This window comes from Corythoichthys intestinalis, chromosome 2 (genome assembly GCF_030265065.1).
Source record: "Corythoichthys intestinalis isolate RoL2023-P3 chromosome 2, ASM3026506v1, whole genome shotgun sequence".
NCBI classification, from domain to species: Eukaryota; Metazoa; Chordata; class Actinopteri; order Syngnathiformes; family Syngnathidae; genus Corythoichthys; species Corythoichthys intestinalis.
Genome location: NC_080396.1, coordinates 34,082,999 through 34,104,272, shown reverse-complemented (window position 1 = coordinate 34,104,272; position 21,274 = coordinate 34,082,999). Strand labels below are relative to the sequence as shown.

Genomic DNA, 21,274 nt, shown 5'->3' with positions numbered 1-21,274 from the left:
GCCACCTTCTGGTATGGAGTGTAAAGGTATGCCGAATAAACTATTAATGGGCAGGCGTAACCCCCCTCCCCCAAAAAAATATTATTAATACAATTTTAATTTTAAATGACTCATCTCTATGTAAAATATCGATATGTTATAAACTTAACTATTTTTCAGTTTTTGTACTACCTCCATTCTTGATGTTGTTGAGATCCCATTAACTGTTTTGTCCAAAGTCTGGCCTGGGGGCCAAATGCGGCCCGTGGTCAAATTTCATCCGGCCCCCAGCCTTTGTCATAAAATCAATAACATCTGGCCCGCACACAGACTTAATATATTGTTAAGCAGTACTGCTACCAACATATGAAGTAGCTTACACACTAAATGCTGCTCCTTATTTACCCACTAAAAGGCAGCAGCACTCTAAGCAACACTACCCCATGTGACCCTTTACTTCCAATTTTCTAAAATGGCGACAATCAACAACAACAAAAAGTTGACTGCGACGGCCGATACTTCAAGGATAGGTGGAAATTGGACTATTTCTTCACTAAAATATGCAACTGTGTCTGCCTCATTTGCAAAAAGTCGCTGTTTTTAAAGAGTTCAATGTGAGCTGATATTACCAAACAAGACACGCTGACATGTACGACAAGATTACAGGGTAGATACGCAGCGAGAAATTGAAACAACTTGAAGCTAGTTTAATTTCACAGCAGCAGTATTTCGCAACAGCCCGAGAGTCGAAAGAGAACGCCACAAAGGCTAGTTGTGAGATTGTTGAAATTATTAATAAAAAAAAAAAAGCAAACGTGACACACAGAATGGCTTGCTAAAATTTGACTAAATATATTGTCCTTCGTAAAGGACGTCAGCCAAGGTCGTCCCCCCACATTTTTACCACACCAAATCTGGCCCCCTTTGCAAAAAGTTTGGACACCCCTGGTTTAGTGAGTACATTTTTCTTTATTTAACGTCACACAACAAACTCGTGGAAAGTAAGCTGGTGATTGTCAAGCATATACAATTCAAATATCACATTTGATCAGAAGTTTATTCAACAAAACAAGTCTTCACTTCTCTACGAAAACAAAAATACAAACAAAATCACAGTGTCAATCAGTAGTGCACTTTTTGTATCTCAAGTTAAGATCAAACACCATCAAATTAAAATACTTCACAGGACACTGCTGGTTAAACCTTATTGAAGCATTTGAAGTATCATTTGATGAGTTCACTGTTTTTTGATGAATGTCAGCAGAAAACAAAGAGGTAGATAGAAGCAGAGGAATATTTAAAACTGTAGTGACAATTTAGCAAAGGAATATTGTATTTGCAATTGGAGTGACAACTTCTTCAAATATCTCTGTCAATGTGTTAGGGCCTTTGTCACTCCCTCCTGAGACCTGGCCCACCTCCAGCAGGTGTGCGTTTTTTTATTGGTTGCAGGTTGGACGACAGACAGGTGGAACGGCCACATGTGCTGGCAAAGCCAATCAACCATCCTTAAAAGTCAGTGGGTGTCACCACTTCATCGACAGATCAACTTGTTTGGGTCCACCGTCAGTTGTTTTTCGCATTCGTTTGATACTTCTCTCTGATTACCGGCTCACGATTCGTTTTTGCTCTTGCCCCAGGACCTGTTTTATGTGCGCCCCTTGTCGGATTCCATGCCCGCCTTCTTCCAAGCTTCCTCGTCTCATGCCGGCCCAGCTATCCCGAGCAGAGCGATCTACGCCTGTCTTGTACTCCCTCCTTTGGACACTGACATATATCACTTGTCGCAACCCTAGTTTGTCTGTTCTGGGATCCCCTCCTTCCCACGCACCCCTAACACAATGTCAACATGTTAATCAGCAGCAGCAGTCAATGCAATCTTACCCCTTTTAAATAATTCAAATAAAATTGCTGTATGGCGTCCTCTTGGAGCACGTCAACAATCAAAAGAAAATGATCTCCAGACAAAGAATATGAGGGTCCAAAGGTAGACATTCACTTTATTTTATCAATCATGTTCAAAAAACATGCTTTACTACGCAATGCCTCATTCTTACTTTGTCTTGACCTCAGAATTGATATTGGGTTCATTTGCGCTTGGTTTTGATGGGGAAAAAAAGTTGCATTGATGCACCTTTCTGATTTATATTTTTTTTATTATAGGTATTAAAATGTTGAAATGATTACTTATCAAATCATTCTGACTCATTGGGCCTCAAACAAAAAGTACATCGACAAATTTGTTTTTAAATGAAACGTTCGAATGTTGGACACAAAATTCAAATTCAAGTTCTTAAATCTATGTCTAATTAAATGAACCCGTGAACACATTTATAATCTCCTCAGACCACAATTTGTACAAACTAATCAGTTTTAGAAAAAACATGAAAAACAACTACTCATGAAGCACAACTTATTCAAATTTCCGAAATATACGATAAAAATCATAATGAGCACAATTTCCTCAAATGTAAAATGTCTTCTTTCATTTCTTTGCCCATCTCTTGCAATGTCAAACCACCACTTTTTTCGATACATTACACAGATGTTCTATTATCTTTATACATTAAAATTGTGCGCAAAGACAGCCCATTTCTATGCATTAGGCCATGAATGAGGCCCACTGTCAACGAAACGTAATCAGTAGGAGAAAAAATAATGAATTGCATCATCTAATGCAGTCCACCTTATTCAAAATATTTCAACAACTTTGTGTCCTCTAAGGCTCTAATTGGCCTTCACTCACAGTTAGACTTTGCAGTTTGGCATCTTGTGGCTTTGATTTGGTTGGACGTTTGCCTCTGTGTGGATCGAAACGGACGAGTGAAGCAGAAGGTCAGGGTATTGCTGGAACTGCAGTCATAGTTTCCATCCTGGTAGGAGATTAAAAAAAAAAAAAAACAACTTGACAATATCGTATATTGCATCTTATTTTCTCAAATATTTTTACTTTTTTGAGAGATGAGACCAAGACCATAAAAATGTGATTTAAAAATGAGACATGGTTGAAAAGTTAAAAAGATCTCTCAGTTAAACTCCTTAAATACTAAGCATGTATTATTACAGTTACTCCTGGGGACATATTTTTACATATTTTAATTTTTTGCTGGAGGAATAGTGCAATGATATCTGGAGCTGCTCTTGAGACAATGTCAAGCTGTTAGTTAAGGTGAATGAGCCCATAACACCAGCAGAGAACAGGAAAGGACAATTACTTTTACTCAATTGCCCTGCAGGTAGCGTCTTTTCCTTACTTCCACAAGTTACATGGATGAATAATCAATACTCACTGGAAGCAGACAGAGAGTTGGAGAATTTAAAGCATTTTACACTCAAATAGCTTAAGTGCGTGTACAGATTTAGTGTACTAGGTGCTTTTATAAACAATAGACATATGAGTCACAACACTGCAAAGGTTGCAGACATTACGTCAGAGACCGTCCACTGAGACAAGATCAAAACTTTTGGAAGTCGAGACCTTTAAAATGAGGTCTCAATACCACGAAGCCCGAAGTCTATTAGGCACCAAGCCAAGTTGCTAGATATAAAGGGTGAGTTTTGACAATTTAAATATTGTCTATTTCAGCGCGAGATGAAATCTGTTTTACAGGCACTCAGTAAAGGAGTTGTAGAGTAAGGTTAAAATCAACTCACCTCCGCCATGGAGGATCTCAGGCCATACGTGGCTCTCTTACCCCCATTCGCCCGTTTCTCCTCCATTTGGGCTGGACTGAGATCCTCTCTCTGCCTCATGAATCTGTGGTTGACGATCCCGGTCACACTGTCGCTCCTCGGCAACAAGGATGCAGTAGCCCTCACGGGAATGCGCTCAGGGCTGCTCTTCATCTTCTGGACCGAGCCAGGTACCGGTCTTTCTGCTCGACCGCTCACTCGGCGAAGAAACTCAGTGACCAGACCACCCGCGGATTTGTTGGGGGGCTTGAGACTGTGGTCTGGTCGGTCATTAAGAAGAGGACTAAGATTCTGTCCTGCTGCAGATCTGTGACTCAGTTGGCCAGAGTGGCTTTGATGATTCCACAGCGTTCGACTGCGAGTATTAGACGAGGCACCAGATGCTGATTGACTTCGATACAATTTAGGGGATGAGGTAGAAAGCCTGGACCTCTCTGATCTACTTGTCAGTCTGTCCAGTGAAGTGGAGACACAGCGAGAGCGGGATGACACCAGAGAAGAGTCTGCTGCCCGAGAAGGGCTGTTTCTCACCTGGGGTCCTTCCGTCTGCATGCCGACACTCACCATCAGCGGCCTCAAGTGAGTCTGCGTGCCAGAGCAGGCCATGTCCACCCCCCGGGTCGCTGATCTTGCTCTGTTCACCTTTGCGCCACCATAAGCCACCTGCCTCCAGCTGGCCGCCATCTCCTTCATGTCATCGCTCAGGTTGGCTGAAGAGCCCCCGCAAGGGGTTGAGAAGGAAGTCGGCGGCGTGCACCATGGAGACTGCGTGTCTACAGATTCTCTGTCATTTTCGGGGCTTTGTTTGAGCTGAGCTAGCTGTACTCGACGCTTGGATGGGGGACTGTAGTAAATGCGCAGAGATGATTTGTCTGGTGCAGTGTGGCTTCTCGACATGAACATCTGCTCAAAGTCGAGGTCAGGGAAGCTAAGCGGCATGATGAGATGGTCCCACGTCTTAACAGGCTGCTCTTGGTCCAGCAGAGAGGCTTTCAGGCTTAAATAACACCAGTTTTTCCTCTTGTAAGCGTGTGGAGAAAGCTGCCGCTTAAGTTTCTGCCTTATGGAGCTGTATGTTCTGCAAACACAGCAAGGGCCAGAAGTAAGCCACAACCAGAGAGACCTTAGCCATAATGTGTGAAAATGTGCGGCGTGCTCCAACAACCCCGACACATAACACCATACATGTAAAGATTCTGATCCATATTGTATACATTTTCAGAATAAATATATCAACACTTACTTTACTTAGCCTATCATCACATACACTGATGGATTAGCTTTAGTTTAAAGCAGGGGTGTCCATACTTATTGCAAAGGGGGCCAGATTTGCTGTGGTAAAAATGTGGGGGGCCGACCTTGGCTGACGTCCTTCACGTAGAACATTATTTTTAAGCACATTTTAGCCAGCCATTCTGTGTGTCACATTTGCTTTATTATTTTTTTAAATTAATAATTTCAACAATCTCACAAATAGCCTTTGTGGTGTTCTCTTTCGACTCTCAGGCTCTTGCGAAATACCGCTGCTGTGAAATTAAACTAGCTTCAAGTTGCTTCAATTTCTTGCTGCGTTTCTTCCCTGTAATCTTGTCGTACATGTCAGCGTGTCTTGTTTGGTAATATCGCCTTACATTGAACTCTTTAAAAACAGCGACTGTCTCTTTGCAAATGAGGCAGACACAGTTGTTGCGTATTTTAGTAAAGAAATAGTCCAATATCCACCTAACCTTCAGGCGTCGGCCGTCGTAGTCAACTTTTTTGTTGTTGATTGTCGCCATTTTAGAAAATTGGAAGTAAAGGGTCACACGGGGTAATGTTGCTTAGAGTGCTGCTGCCTTTTAGTGGGTAAATGAGGAGCAGCATGTAGTGTGTAAGCTACTTCATATGCTGGTAGCAGTACTGCTGACCAATTTATTAAGTCTGTGTGCGGGCCAGACCTTATTGATTTTATGACAGAGGCTGGGGGCCGGATGAAATTTGACTACGGGCCGCATTTGGCCCCCAGGCCGGACTTTGGACATGTCTGGTTTAAAGGGAAAGACAAGGTTTTGATCGAGTCTTTCTCAGCATTGTCATGTTTATGTGCTTCTCAGTTCTTTTCTTTCCATTCCAGCACATGATTCAGCTGGATGGGCGAGGCTGTGCCACACACCTGTGGCGCATTTGGAGCACTCGTTATTTAAAGACTGCTGTCACAGTGTATGAGTGTCGGACTATTACTTTCTACTTGCTTGCTTACCGCTGTGTGCATAGTCTGGAGATCACTTGCCTGTTACAGCTGTATCCTTTTGCTATTACGTTGCCGTTAGTAAATTTTTTGTTGGACTTTGCTGCTATTTGATTCAGCTTTTTCTGGCCATTGTCGCCTTCCCCTTAGTTCTCTCGGCGGCTCGGTTCGTGCCCTTTTTGCTTTGCATTTTTCTCTCGTGTGCTTTGGTGTGCTCCCTTTGTTCTCGCTTTTTGTAATAAATACTCCTAATTTCAAAGTCTGTGTTTGGGTCCATATTATACGCCTCCCCGTATCTTAACAAGTATGATCTTTATAATCATAATCTTTAAGAACTTGAAAAGAAAAATATTTCATTTTTATGATGTGTAATTGTGTAGAAAAATGTCAATTAAAAGCCACTATTTCCTGGAAGTAGACAAAATTGCTGTCATTAGACATTTTTAAATGCCAGAACTGTTTTCGCCAGTCAAATACAAGTATTTCACATAGTGGCTCATGACATCAGTTACATTTATAATTTCCTAGTCTACTGCGATGGCAATGTTGTTTGGAAATGAGAGAAAAAAACGTCACACCAGAACAGGGTTATTAACTTTGAAGATATGCACCTATTTTATTTTTGCATCTTCGTAACTGTGTTTTCTGTTGTGCTGTGCACTAAAGTGCCTGCTAACGTACCTTATTGCAAAGAGTGCACAAACATCAGAGTATTTGTCATTGATATGTATCAATGTGTAATAGAAGTATAAAAGTATGATAAACGATTCATCCCCACATTGATTTCTACGTCGCTTTATTCTGATTGACGTGCAGATTCTTTTCACAATGAAGACGTTAAAGCCAATATCAATGTCAAATTTGTTAGCCTGTAGCACGTGGCTTTCCAGCAAATAAGTTGAAAAAGACTCATTGCTTGAACTATCTGAGTTACGAACTTCATCTGACACCTCATCATTTTGCCTTCTCTGGCATTGGACACATCTTGGCTGACAGTCTATAAGTTAGAGCCAGCAAGACCGAGTGTGGGTATAACTGACGGCACATTTGTCCTCAAATGGCGGTGCCGATGAGCTGTCATTTTCTGTGTTAAAACATTATTTTCTCCGTAATCAAAGTTATAAGAAATTTGTGATTTGCATATTTATATTATTTCAGCAAACATTTTCACATGAAGGCTATTTATACCAAACCGTGTCTTTCAGCATTTCAAATGGAACCTTTGAAACCCCTGGAAAAAAAGTTTGAACACTCTTAATTTTAATGTAACAATCACTAACCTGTCGTGATCAGAGTTTCCTCCGTCAGTGACGACACCACAGGCAGCACGCTGGACATGAAAGGGGGAAAAAAAGACATTTTTTAAATCATGCTTTATCCGAGACAAGTGGATTTTCACAAAGCAGGACCGGCCAATACAGTTGAGAGTTCTCCTGCTACGTTGGCTCAGTTTACAGCAGCAAAACATACAGTAATGCAAACAACGAAAGGATTCGTAATTGTTAATGATATCAAATTCACCAAAATTTCAATAGACTTGTGCAACTAATTGAGCCTTTTCAGAGGCCATATCCCAAGGTTTCACATTTTAATTTACAAGTTATATGTTTTAATATGGCAAGTTTCGTGTTTTAATCATGATCATTTTCACATTTTAAAGCGATAAAAGTTAATTGTCACTTTTTAAGCCTCTAAGTTTTATGATAAAGCATGAAAATCACTTTTTAATATTTTAAGTTTCTTGTTTCAATATGAGTTTCATGTATTTATGTGATTGGTTTCACCATTTAACATGATAAAGTTTAACATTTTATTACGATAAGTTTCACGTTAAAGTGTTAAAATGATTGTTTTATTATTATGAATTCCGTGTTGTAATGTGATACGATTCATGTTGACATTTTAAAATGATTTTTTTTAAAAAAAAGCATTTTAACATGTTAATTTGCAATTTAATATGATTGCTTTCACATTAAAATGTGATAAACTGCAAGTTGGAACATACATATTGTCATAATTCTTTAAACCTTTACTTCCACAGGCTGCGCTTGAGTCTCAGATACCGTACAAAACAGATTGCTATACTAAACACAGCACATACACAAGTCATTATCTCGAATGTCCTGCAATGGTGCTCTAACAAATTACCCATCAACCTTTGTGGGTGGAACAGACCAATAAGAGCAGTCTCAATGAGGCAGAGTGTTAATCAATTATACATGACTGAAAAACATACTTACATACGAAGGACATTGAACTTATATACATATTAAGTTAAGTTAAATTTATCACATTAATGGAGGTTCTTTTTTTCTGGTTTGGTTTTTCTCGTTTCTGGGCGCAGGTGAAAAAAGTAAGCCATAAGTGAATTAATCTATTTAATGCCAAATACATCTAGATAGTTGTGCTTGCATCTACTCAAATGTGTTGTTTTCTAGCTTACATTGACACTTGGAAAAGATGTCTCGAGGAGTAGGTTTGAACCTTAGCAGGATGATTTCAGTGTGTTTCCATACAGCAGATTGTATTTGAACCCTTGGCCTGTTTGGCTGCAGCCTGTGTAGGAGATTAGCCCCAATACTTTGGCGCGGGTCTGCTTGAGGCGCAGCCAAGCAGGCACAGAGCCAGTGAGACGGATCACTGGTGGGAAGACCCGCCACATTCCCTGTCCTCACCTCAGCTTCCTTGTTCTGGACACCGAACTGGTCTTCGAGTGCTTCCTCCTGGAGGTCAGCGCCGATGCTTTGTAACAATCCTTGCAACACGGTCACACGTTTGGCCTTTGCCTAAATCAGATAAATTCACAGAATTTATATGTGACACAATGTTTTGACATCCTGGGTTTAGTTTTTGTCAAATGGGGAAGTTTATATTGCAAAAGCTAGCCAAAAAACCTTTGATCACCTCTTTTGATTCTTGTACCGATTCTTGACACCAATGATGGAGGATCCACAGAATTTTGATGGCTACTTGCATTTTAAGGTCCCATTTCAGGGGCAAAGTTTGCGTTATTTGTTTTGCTCGCTCCTCCTCATCAAACTGGAGAACTTGATTACATTCCTGCTTTCTCTCTTCAACGACTAGATTAACGGCACAATCTCCACTAGTAGAGGGGAACAAGTAGGAATCCCAAACGTCCTGCTGAGGGCAATTTTGACCATTCAGACACGCCTCCATCCTCACAATGAAAGCCTGCAGCATGGCCTGCAGAATCTCCAGTGCCTCACTCAAAGGCCCCGGGAAGACTAACGACAGCGGTGAGCTAGGGCCATTTTGGGGTTGAGTTTTCATGAGCTGGATAGCAGAACTCAAAATGCAGGAATGATCCCGGAGAGCAGCAAGAGTTGTGTAATCTGCGGCAGGCATCACTGTCAGGCTGCCGTCGGGTGGCTTGTTGGCAACGCTCTCCAACGGGTCCCACTCTCCCCCAACAGGTCCTTCTCTTGTGATGTGACAGGAAAGGGGCTGCTCTTCAGTCTGTGCTTGGCTCCACACTGATGTTGTTTCAACTGCAGTCTTTTCATCATGTGCAGCACTTGCCATTTTTGAACTCTGACCTCTTTCCTTTCGGTTCTTCCTCAAAGTGGAAGGTGATAGACGTTCATCAAAAACATTCTTCATGTCCTCCTCCTCCGTTGCTCTTCCACCATCTCTCTCTGTTAAGTCGTTCATTTCCGCTCGCAGCCCACGGTTCTCCACCTCCAGCTCGACAATGCGTCGGCTCAGGAGCATGGCTTCCTCTTCCACCAGTTTTAAGTGAACTTTGACCTCCGCCTCCCTGGCATAGGGGGATTTTTGTTTCTCCTCAGGCAACTGGGAGGCGTCCACATCCCCGTAAGCTGAGCGGTACCTGAGCAGCTGCTCGTGCATGACCTCATTCTCTGACACCAACTTTGTGAGCTTCTTGCACATGAGAGCCAATTCTTCTTTGGCAAAGTGGAGCTGGCACCTGACATCGTTGTCATCCTGAAGTGACAAAAGGACCAGTATGAGAACATAGAGTCAAAAGACCAAGGCAAGGCAAAGCAAGGCAAGGCAAATTTATTTATTTAGCACAATTCAACACAAGGCAATTCAAAGTGCTTTACATCACATGAAGATCATAAAAATCACATTAAAATCAATAGATCGTAAAAACAAAGACAATCGAAATAGGAAGTAAAATTAACATAAAAATTGCATTTAATCACGAATAGAATTTAAAGAAATAAAACAAATACTACTACTACTACTGCTAATATTTGAAATCAGCACTGGAGATAAGCACAAGAGGAATAGAAAGCAAATAGATTGAAATATATAGACAGTTATGAATATGCAGTGCTAAACAAAAGCGTTTTTAGCCCTGATTTAAAGGAACTAACAGTTTGAGCATACTTCAGACCTTCAGGTAACTTGTTCCAGAGGTGAGGAGCATAATAACTACCGGTAAATGCTGCCTCACCCTGCTTGGTTCTTGTTCTTCAAACATACAGGAGACCGGTTCCAGAGGACCTTAGGGGTCTAGATGTTTCATACGAATCTAAGAAATCAAGCATTTATTTTGGTCCAAGCCCATTAAGTGTTTTGTAGACGAGCAGTAGTATTTTATTGTCTGTCCTTTGACTCACTGGAAGCCAGTGTAACGATTTCAAAACCAGTGTAATGTGGTCCAGTTTCCTTGTATTTGTGAGGACTCTGGCTGCAGCATTCTGTACTGGCTGCAGCTTCCTGACTGATTTTTTATTAAGACCTGTAAATAAACCGTTGCAATAGTCCAATCTGCTGAAAATTAATGCATGCATAAGTTTTTCCATGTCTTATTGAGTCAGAAGCTATATTTTAAGCAGATTTATTGACGGACTTTAGATGGCTATCAAATTTTAGGTCTGAGTCAATAATTACGCCAAGGTTTCTGACTTGATTTGTAGCTGTAAGTGACATTGTGCTAAGGTGCCTGCTTATCTTTGACCTTTCCTTTTTCAGCCCAAAAAAATGATCACTTCTGTCTTCTCCACATTTAACTGCAGAAAATTCTGGCACATCCATTCATTGATTTAATGAATGCATTTACTCAGGGAGACAAAGGGCCAAACAGAATGGGTAAATGCCGGTCAGGGCTACAATGCTCACGAATATGAACCTAATTAAATGAAAGGCTAAATGATCAATGGAAAATTATTCTATGCATTAATTCTATATTGACTTATACTAACTTTCATACAGTATGCATTGGTTCAGATGATACACCGTTCGATTCAAACCTTTGTTTTCAAAAACTACGAAATAAACATTTTGAAAACTTCCCGAAGAAATGTATGGATTTTATTAGCAAATTTGAATTGCAATATTTGAACATAAATTATATTAGCATACACAATAAATACAAACATATTAATAATCTCTTAACTATCGAAGAATGCAAAAAATAAACATTTGTCTTATGACCACTCAACATTCTGTCTAAATAAAGAAATTAAATATAACTAAAAAATCTTATTAGTCAGGGAATAACAAAAATAAATAAAATTGGACCTTTCCTTCAGATAAAACTCTACTGCTTTTGTCCATAAGCACAGCCATAAAAAAAAAAAAAAAAGAAAGAAAGCTCATTTGAGCTTCAAGACCATATAAATAAAATAAAAATGAAAATTGGGTAGAAGGGGGTAAACCTCGGGTCACTACATTTCTCACAGTTTGATTAACGTACTAACAGTAGATAACACATAAAGGATCCTTCCTACTTGAGTTTTGCATGTTAGCAAATTCACACAGTTTAATGTTATGCTAACTCTGATGTAGGTCGGACTTTCAGTAGTAAAATTAGTGGTGTGTCTCCCACCTCCACTACATTGATGTCATTTTACATTACTTACAGTGGCTGCTGCTGCTGCTGCTGCTAGCCGGGGGGAAAAAAACCTTCTAATATCCTTCCATGTTGTATTTCTGTAGGGGCTGTGAGTGCTTGTTTGTGTGTTTGGTGGAGGTGTGTGTGGGGGGGGTGTCAAGTCAATGTTGCTAATCTTACTTTAAAAAAGTAATTAGTTATAGTTACAAATTACTTCTCCCAAAAAGAAATTGAGTTAGTAACTCAGTTACCTCAATGTAAAAGTAATTAGTTACTCGGTAAAGCAGCTGACGTTACTTTTCATGTTTTACACGTTATTACATGATCCATTCTATAATGTCTTTCACATCAAATGTGCCTCTTGTAATGTTGCTAATGAGCACTTTAGCAGACTAAGACACTCTGGACCACTCCCGCATACTAGTGCATTTATTGCAGCATCGTATGAAGCCATTCGATGGGAATAGCCTTGCCCGACATCATTAACATCATGGAAATGCACCTTACGCCAATTCTTATGAATCAGCGGCTATCCGATATATTTTTATTGCCAGACACGACACCGCCAGACAAGCAGCTTACAGCAGCCTGCAGCCATGCACAAAAACAAGCATCAGTGCCAAAGCAAAACAGACCCAGAATGCAATTCTGCTGTATTTGACACTGATAAGATAAGAAAAATGACATGAGACGAAGACTATTGGGAAAAAATAAATAAATTGTATTCAAACACAATGTTTTCAAGGTTGTATTGCATTCGTAATTACAATGACTTATTTTGCCCAAATAGATAAATTCACATGTACTGTTTATTTGATATATTTTCCCTCTCGCTTTTTTTATTTACTGTAAATGATCAGTTTATTTTGTACTGGTGGTTTTGTGTATAATTTAGTAATCTACTGGTTAACATTAGGCAATAAATATTAGTTCGCCAAAATGTTTCACTTGTATTAAAAGATGGTGGGTGTTGTAAATATGAACTAAGAAAGAATTTGACTTTACCACTTGGTAGAAAAAAACATTTAATGAAGATTTTAAAATGACCAGTCACCTTTAAGAAAATACTTTTACTTGAAAAATTTGTTGACACATTTAAATGAAAAATATTATTATTAAAAATAATAATTAAAATTTTAAAAATATTATTTTGGCCCTTGAAAACTGAGGGCAAATGGAAATTGTTAAACTAAGGGCTGAGGGATAATGGGAAGAAATGGGATTGGCCCTAAACCCGCTATTAATTAATAATATAATTGATTAGCCTTGAGATATAAAAATAAAAAAATCTGTCTCTGAGGATCAATGTGTATACATCCTTTGAGAACATACCTACAAAATTTGAATGAATGAGTAGCATTTCTAGTTTCCGCCCCAAGAAGAAGAAAAAGGACAACAATAACCCTTCCTTCGGGTGGTCTAAAATTTTTACCCGACTCTTAATCATGTTTAAATAACAGAGCTGCCTGTATGTGGCCATACTTTGCCCGCCGCTGTTTTATAACTGTGTTTGAGTTATTTTCACAAGACAAGAACAAAAACAAACCTCAATCTGTTGAGAAAGCCTCCGCTCGGTTTTACCGGCTGTTGATCTGGCACTTCGCTTCTTTATAAAACTCTGCCAAATAAAACAATACGAGATAGTGACTTCAGTGAGATCATTTCATGAATGAATTTAATAAAAATAAGGTACCTTTTTTTTTGTTTCACTTTTAAAACTCTGTAATCCAGGTCACACAAAACCTTTCTTGGTGACGCAATTCCTAGCACATTACCAACACTATAAGCTTTTCTTTTTCTAGCAACATTTCACTATTTTTGCACAGCGGGAACGCCGCTTTGCGATCTACTTTCCCATCATCTTAACTACCAAAGTTTGACTCTGTCGAAATCCAATTCGGCTTACGATGATTGATAAATTGGCCCACTCGCGAAGCTGGAATGTAGCTAGCACCCCACTTTGGTCCTATCAAATGCACGTAAATCTGAACAGTCTTGATAAAACTTTGACATGCACAGCAGGATAAACAAATAAAACCACTTTACTCATCATTAAATTAGGGCTGTCAAAATTATCGCGTTAACGGGCGTTAATTATTTTTTTTAATTAATCACGTTAAAATATTTGACGCAATTAACGCAGATGTCCCGCTCAGACAAATTTAAATGACTGTTCAGTGAAAAGCTCACTTGTTGTTATGGAGTTATGCCGCCCTCTGCTGGCGCTTGGGTGAATGACCATCTCGCATATTGCCTCAAACAGATTATACAATGAGGCCGTTTATGGACATTAAGAGTGAAGAGAATGCCACCGCCCGCCTGGGGGCAGCGCTGTTCCATACTCATGTTATTTCTTCAAAACGTGGGAGAATTAGTAGTTGTGAGACGTTTATGCTGTATTCACAATGCAACGCAAATTCCTATTTGTGCTCCACACATATTTCGGTAAGTTTTTTTTCTTTTAGTGGCAATTATGTGTCTCTTGTTGTATTTTGGGTAAGATATGTACAGATATATTTAATACAGTAAAGGCGAGTGGACACAGGCGTTCTTTGGACCGCGCCGTTTATTGGCAACTCCTTCACAACAAACATACAGTGGGGAGAACAAGTATTTGATACACTGCCAATGGGAAAACCCATTGGCAGTGTATCAAATACTTGCTCTCCCCAATGTAAGTATCGTTTAGTGAAAGCACAACAAAAATAATATTCCTATCTCTCCAAAAAAAAAAAAAAAAAAAAATTTTCAGAAAAAGAAAAGCACTTCAGTCTATAGTAATGAGGCCCTATTCTTAAACAACAATGCAAAATGAACTGGCATTCCATATCAAAATAGCTATGCAAAATACACGTAAAACTTTGGTCACTCTATTTTTATTATTGTTATTTTTATTCTTATTATATTAACTCTACTTTTGATTTTTTTTTTTTTTTTTTTTTTAAACCTGTCCTTTTCAGCTGTTTGACACAGAGAATGGAAGTCTAAGTGCCCGGATTCTGAACAGTTTTAATGTTTCACATTGAGAGTCTGACATACTCCCATTGTGATCATTCAAAATACCTTTTTATTATGACAAAGCAGCGAACAGGAAGGGATTATGGGGGGAAAGAAGAAAAGAAATACAAGAGAAGAAAGAAAAGAAACACATACACAAACAACAACAAGAAATACATTGAACATCTAAATTAGTTACTAATATGCTGGTGCTATCGTCAGCGAGATGTATTTCCGGTTTACACCATGTGGGGGCCTATTGGCCAGTGAAAGAAGAGGATGGGGGTGGGGGTGTCTATAAGACTATAAGCTAAGTGATTGAAAGGGGGTAGAGTGTACACAAATCACAATCGGGGGCGGGGGGCCATGCGCAGCTCTACTTTTGATTGAAAATTTTACAAATTTTATTAAAACCAAAACATGAAGAGAGTTTTAATTAGGGCTGTCAAAATTATCGCGTTAACGCGCGGTAATTAATTTTTTAAATTAATCACGTTAAAATATTTGACGCAATTAACGCACATGTCCCGCTCAGACAGTATTCTGCCTTTTGGTAAGTTTTACAGCAAGGCTTTTTGTGCTGCAGCACAACAGCGAACTCTTGTGGTCGCTTTGCGACATGGTTTTTTTTTCTTCTTGCCAGTTCATATGGCTGCACGACGTCTCGGGCTGAAGCCTACGTTGTAATGTTGTGCTTATATGATCCTTGGACAAGATTTGTCCGTAAGTATGGTTGTTGTAAAGAATGTACATATTATGTTAGTAAGCGAAATGTTCTATTTTTTGTGTGATACGCTTTTTGTTTATGTTTAGTGAACCTGTATAGCGTGCTAAGCTAACGTTGTTGCTAATGCAATGCTTGTGTACTTTTTTTTTTTGTAGTTTTATGACAGTCTAAAGAGGACAATGGTTTGAGGCTATTTTATTAATAAATCAGATGAAAAAGGAAGAAGTCTGATTATTAAGGCGTCGTTCACTAGCTGTCTAGCTTTGGAAAAAGTAGACGCTTCGGAGTGAGGACAGCATAGACAGATTTAAATGACAGTAGAGTGAAATGCCCACTACAGTCCTTATGTACCGTATGTTGAATGTACAGTGGGGAGAACAAGTATTTGATACACAGCCAATGGATTTTCCCATTGGCAGTGTATCAAATACTTGTTCTCCCCACTGTATATATCCATCTTGTGTCTTATCTTTCCATTCCAACAATGTATTTTACAGAATATGTATAATTTACAGAAAAATATGGCATATTTTATAGATGGTTTGAATTGCGATTAATTGCGATTAATTACGATTAATTAATTTTTAAGCTGTAATTAACTCGATTAAAAATTTAAATTGTTTGACAGCCCTAGTTTTAATATAAAATTACTATAACTTGTAACTATAACATTTATCGTTTAAAAACTACAAGTCTTTCTATCCGTGGATCACTTTAACAGAAAGAATGTTAATGCCATTTGTTGATTTATTGTTACAATAAACATATACAGTACTTATGTACAGTATGTTGTATGTATATATCCGTCGTGTGTCTTATCTTTCCATTCCAACAATAATTTACATAAAAACATGGCATATTTTAGAGATGGTTTGAATTGCGATTAATTACGATTAATTAATTTTTAAGCTGTAATTAACTCGATTAAAAATTTTAATCGTTTGACAGCCCTACATTAAATACTATTAATCCTGCTGTCTATAATTACAGTACATGTATTTTAAAATATTTTTATTATGACATTTTATTTTTCTCTTATTCAAAATGACACAGCTGAGTGGTGAGGTGTTTCAGCTGAGCAGAAATAGTGCAAAACATTAGTTCCTTTTAGGACTGTTCATTGTCAGAGTCTCAGACAATGAGTCCAGATGTAGTGTGAGAGTTGCCAATGCTCAAAGTGGGTTTTGGGCTCCTGGATGAGGTAATCTAAGTGGATTTTCCCTGCAAGCAGCTGTCTCAGACTGAGCTCAGGCCAAAGTAGAGAATCCTGGATTAAAGTAGGCACGTGCAACAAGTGAAGAATGCCTGTTGGCCTCAAGGGTAAATACAAGGTGGAAACACAGACACTCCAAGTGTGTAAGCGTTACCTATCAGTAAAAGCAAATTTATTGATGACCGTACTGTAGGTCACATGCTGGCACGCCAAAGCCCGCCTTGCCGGATGCCATAATACATGCTGATCCCGAATTAGCCGGACTTAATAGAAGCAGAAAAGCTAGGGTCTATTTTGGTAATCTCTCGCTTGCACCCTCTACTCCTTTTTCTTCTCAATCAAGGATGTCAGCTGCGCTCAAAGGTCAGACTTCAGCATACCCAGCCGCCACACCCTCCACGGCACCGGGCAGCTGCTGGCCCAACCCCTGCACTTATATCCCGGTGTCCTTCGGATGAGGGAGGGGTGGCTGTCTGCACTTGGCGCAGCTGTGAGGGCTCACCATGGGGTTCTTAGCAGCAGCTCTTTTAGAATTTGACAACATATTTGCACCTAATGCAATACTTTAGTTGTGTAAAACGTCTTACCTCTCTGACTTTCTCCAACTCAGCCTGAAAGACATGCTTGGCCACCTCCAGTTCCTGTGTCCTCTCGCGAAGCATCTCGTTCTCCCATTCCAACTGGCCATTCTTCTTCTGCACAACCTCTAGCTCATTGTACAATCGCAAGGACACGCTCTTTGCAACCTGTGTGAAAAGCCATTATAGCGACATAATCAGGAAATTGTGATCTCAGGGATTCCCTCTCATTTTTACTACGACACTGACTTTAATATCATGTTCAAGATTCCTGACCAGCTCCCCATCCACCTGCCCCGTCTGGGCCACTCTGATGCTGCGCCGCTCAGCCTTACGGAGACGGTACTGGAGGATGCGACAAGTCTTGTTGGCCTGATCCAGTTGCTGGCGCAGATCCTGTAGCTGGCGCGTCTCCTCCTCCTGGAACATGTCGCGCATCTCCAACATCTCGCAGCGCAGCTCCTCCACCTCATCCTGTTTCAATAATATTTTTAACTGAATTTCATGTACCATACATTACAAAGAATCAGTGTTCAAATACCTTTTCAGGAAAAAAAAAACTCATTTCAAGTATGGTTTTAATGTATAATTTGTGGCTTACAATACAGTAAAGATGAGCTTCACCGCAGTCCAATTTTTGCAATTTTTAAAATAAGTGTTATTGACCAGGTATTAACCAAGAGTGTATTTCTATTTTTATCCATTTTAATTACATTAATTTAAATGTTATTAGCATTGTATTGATTTATAAAACGTTGTATGAATAATAATTACTAAAATTTAGAGTTTTTATATGGCCAAAAATAGTCACTTTCCCTTTAAAAGTTAAAGGTGCTGTGAAATGGTGACCATGTCACACACACAAAAAATGAAAACTAAAAAAAAAAAAAATGGCACTCAAATGTGGCTTTTTTTTTTTTTTTTTTTTTTTTTTTTTAAACAATTGTACAATTATTCCATCCAGAGCAATCAATCAGGGAACATCCACCAGTTCTGGTTGTGACATCAAAACTAGAATTGACGTCCTGCTTTCTGGTAAAGCTAGTGCATGTTAACAGAACGGTCATAATGCAAAAAGAGAAAAGACAGCCTATGGATAGCAAGCAAGCAGACAGCAAAAATCTGCAGCTTATTCTGTGTGTGACATCATGTTCTGTTTGGAGATTTTTTTTGTAATGCAAGCCGAAGTCAGCTGAGAAAGAAGGACAAGTTTTGATCTAATTTCATTATTAAGCCTTTGATGATACTTTTTTGGGAGGATTTGTGTCCAGAATATCGTCTGCTATCATTTTAAAGTCACTTGCTGTAGTATTTATTATCCAATGTTTATCATGTCAAATTTTGAAGAGCTATCCACTGTAGTGACAACTGCCTGTGGAAGGGTTAAAAACATTGTCACTTATTGGGAGGCTGGAACCAATGGGATTGGGGTGGGGTTACCACCTACTATTAAATACTGAAAACTTATCAAAAATATTACATGAATAAAACAATAAATATTATATGTACACTTGGGCCTACTACGCTATTGTCATGTTGATTTTTATCATGGTACTTTGGTAGCTTAATTTGGTAGATTGGTGATTTATTATTGTCAGTTGCACTAAAACAGGATCATCAACTGACAACTATCCCTGTTGAAATCAATTTGACGTCTATCGCAGTCAATGGCGGCGAATGAGTTCATGACTATAGTAAATGGAATTAAAGGATCTTACCCTCAAATACTCATTCTCTGACCTTACATCTTCCACCTCCCTGACCAGGTCATCGGTGGTCTCCGCCATGATGAGATCCATAAATGCCCCCGTGGACTTCCACAAAGTGAGTGCTCCTCCGGCAGCATCCAGCGTAGGAGAGTTGGCGGTCCCCGCAGCTTGAACGCGCCCTTTGCCGTCGTCTTTGACTCTACTGACCGGTCCCTTGTAAAATCCCCCGTCAGTCGAGCTTAATTCCTCGTCGCTGACGGGACAGTCGCGCTTGTAGCCCTCCCACGTCCAATCGGATATTTCCGAGCTGCTGTCGGAGGAGGGTTTCCCCGACAAGTAGCCGGAGTCTTTGCTCAGGTCCTCGGAGGTGTTGCTCGCGTCGGAGAGTTTCCTCCCGGCACCGGGGCTTCCTTTTCCACATGGTGTGACGGCGCTGCCTGGACATTTTGTCATTGACTTCACCGAGTCAACATGACTTGCCGATGATCCACTTGGCTCACTACCGCTTAGGCTGTCTTTAGACGTGGACTCTTTCTTCTTTTTCAGGACGGTTACCTGTCGGGACACCTTATTAGTTGTCTTCTGGCTCCGGGGCGCACTCTTTACGCATCTATCTCCTCCTCTGTTCATCGTGTGGCGACAATTTTCCTCTTTTATAATATTATACCAGGAAGAGCAAACAAGTTACGCTTCTTCACTTCGAGTGGCAATGACGTGTTTATTAATGTGAGTGTTGAACTAAGGCACTCTGCATGTGGTCAGTCACAGCTGGCAGTTCACCCTCCACACTCTACACGAACTGGTTCATGACGTTTCCGGTCATAAATTCAAAATAAAAAAAATATTGTCGAATTTTGCGTACAACTCCAGAAATTTTTACAGAGTAATCGCAACTATAAAATATGCATTTTACTTTTTCTTCCCTGTTTTATGGCAGTTTTCCCCCATAGTGACGTTGGGCATATTTTTTGTAACGAGTGCTTTTGTTCCATTAAGCTGTTTGCGGTTTTTCTCGCTTGCTAAATTGGACTACAAACTTGACAGCGTCGTAACTACCCAAATACAGTCATTAAAGTGAAGTCGTTAAGGTTCCGTTAAGGGATTTTTTTTTTCACACAAAAATACACACGGTCCCAGGCTTCAACTGGGACCGTGTGCTTTGGTCAGATGAGACCAAGATTGAGCAAAATTTTTGGCAACAAACACTCTAAGTGGGTCTGGCGTGCCACGAAAGATGCGCATGCTGAAAAGCACCTCATACCCACTGTGAAGTGATGCTGTGGGGCTGTTTCGCTTCCAAAGGCCCTGGGAACCTTGTTAGGGTGCACGGCATCATGAATGCTTTGAAATACCAGGGCATTTTAAATCAAAATCTGTTGCCCTCTGCCCGAAAGCTGAAGATGGGTCGTCACTGGGTCTTTCAGCAAGACAATGACCCTAAACATATGGCCAAATCTACACAGAAATGATTCACCAGACACAAAATAAAGCTCCTCCCATGGTCATCTCAGTCCCTAGACCTTTTTTTTTTTTTGTTGGCAAAAGGAGGTTGCACAAAGTATTAACACCAGGGGTGCTAATAATTGTGACACACATTATTTGATGTAAAATAATTTTTTTCTTTATGTGGGATTTTTTCCCCACTGAATGAATGCACTTGTATTAAAGGTTGGATTCCCCTCTTTTTTCCATTAAGGTCCCATATTATTTAAATTTAAAAAATATATTAGAAGCTAAAAAACACATCTTTTTCAGGGGTGTCAATAATTATGGAGGGCACTGTATATACCTGTCAAATGTACACTTTGAACAGTCCGTTTTTTGTTTTTTGTTTTTTTTTTTGTTTTTTTTTGTGTGTGAAGAAAGCATAGATTGGTAGCAGTTTAACTTCAGTTCAACGCATATAAATATTGAGTATTTCTTTCGAGAGGAAAGGAAATATATTACACATTTTAGCTCGTCTCTCACTATAAGATATCAATCGTATGATGTAACACAGGGGTCCCCAAACTTTTTCCTGTGAGGGCCACATAACTTTTCCCTTCTCTGATAAGGGGCCGAGGTCAGTTTGTAATAGAAAAGGTGTGACGATTGCAGGACTGCCTAAATGTAAAAATTTATCGTTTTTCAGAAAGCCACAATCAAATAATCCTTTCTGGATTCTTCACGGAACAAAAGTAAATAAAATAAGGATATAATATAATATAATAACAACACCATTAATTAAATAGATAATAACCAAATAACCCTCTCTGGGTTCTTCACAGAAAAAAGCCAGGAAATAAATAACACTATTGAGGAGGGGAAAAAAATTAAAAATTTGT

General features: G+C 39.5%; 1 protein-coding gene across 1 annotated transcript; it reads right to left on the bottom strand.

Moving 5' to 3' along the window:
• Positions 1–933: 933 nt before the first annotated feature.
• Positions 934–19,816, bottom strand: LOC130929827 (uncharacterized). The gene is made up of 9 exons (XM_057857388.1): positions 18,960–19,816; positions 17,491–17,715; positions 17,251–17,409; positions 13,273–13,344; positions 8,804–9,865; positions 8,575–8,685; positions 7,180–7,229; positions 3,634–4,750; positions 934–2,852 (listed from the first exon to the last, which is right to left on the bottom strand). The coding sequence occupies exons 1-9, from the start codon at positions 19,578–19,580 to the stop codon at positions 2,718–2,720; spliced, it is 3,552 nt and encodes a 1,183-aa protein (XP_057713371.1). The 5' UTR covers positions 19,581–19,816; the 3' UTR covers positions 934–2,717.
• Positions 19,817–21,274: the final 1,458 nt, after the last annotated feature.

Bases quoted from the DNA above. Each gene is read 5' to 3' on its own strand.
- LOC130929827 (XM_057857388.1), bottom strand. From the start codon at position 19,580: ATGAACAGAGGAGGAGATAGATGCGTAAAGAGTGCGCCCCGGAGCCAG. The intron at 17,716-18,959 runs GTAAGATCCTTT...TTATTGAAACAG, and splicing joins CAGAGAATGAGTATTTGAGG to GATGAGGTGGAGGAGCTGCG. The intron at 7,230-8,574 runs GTGAGGACAGGG...TTTCATGTCCAG, and splicing joins TCCAGAACAAGGAAGCTGAG to CGTGCTGCCTGTGGTGTCGT.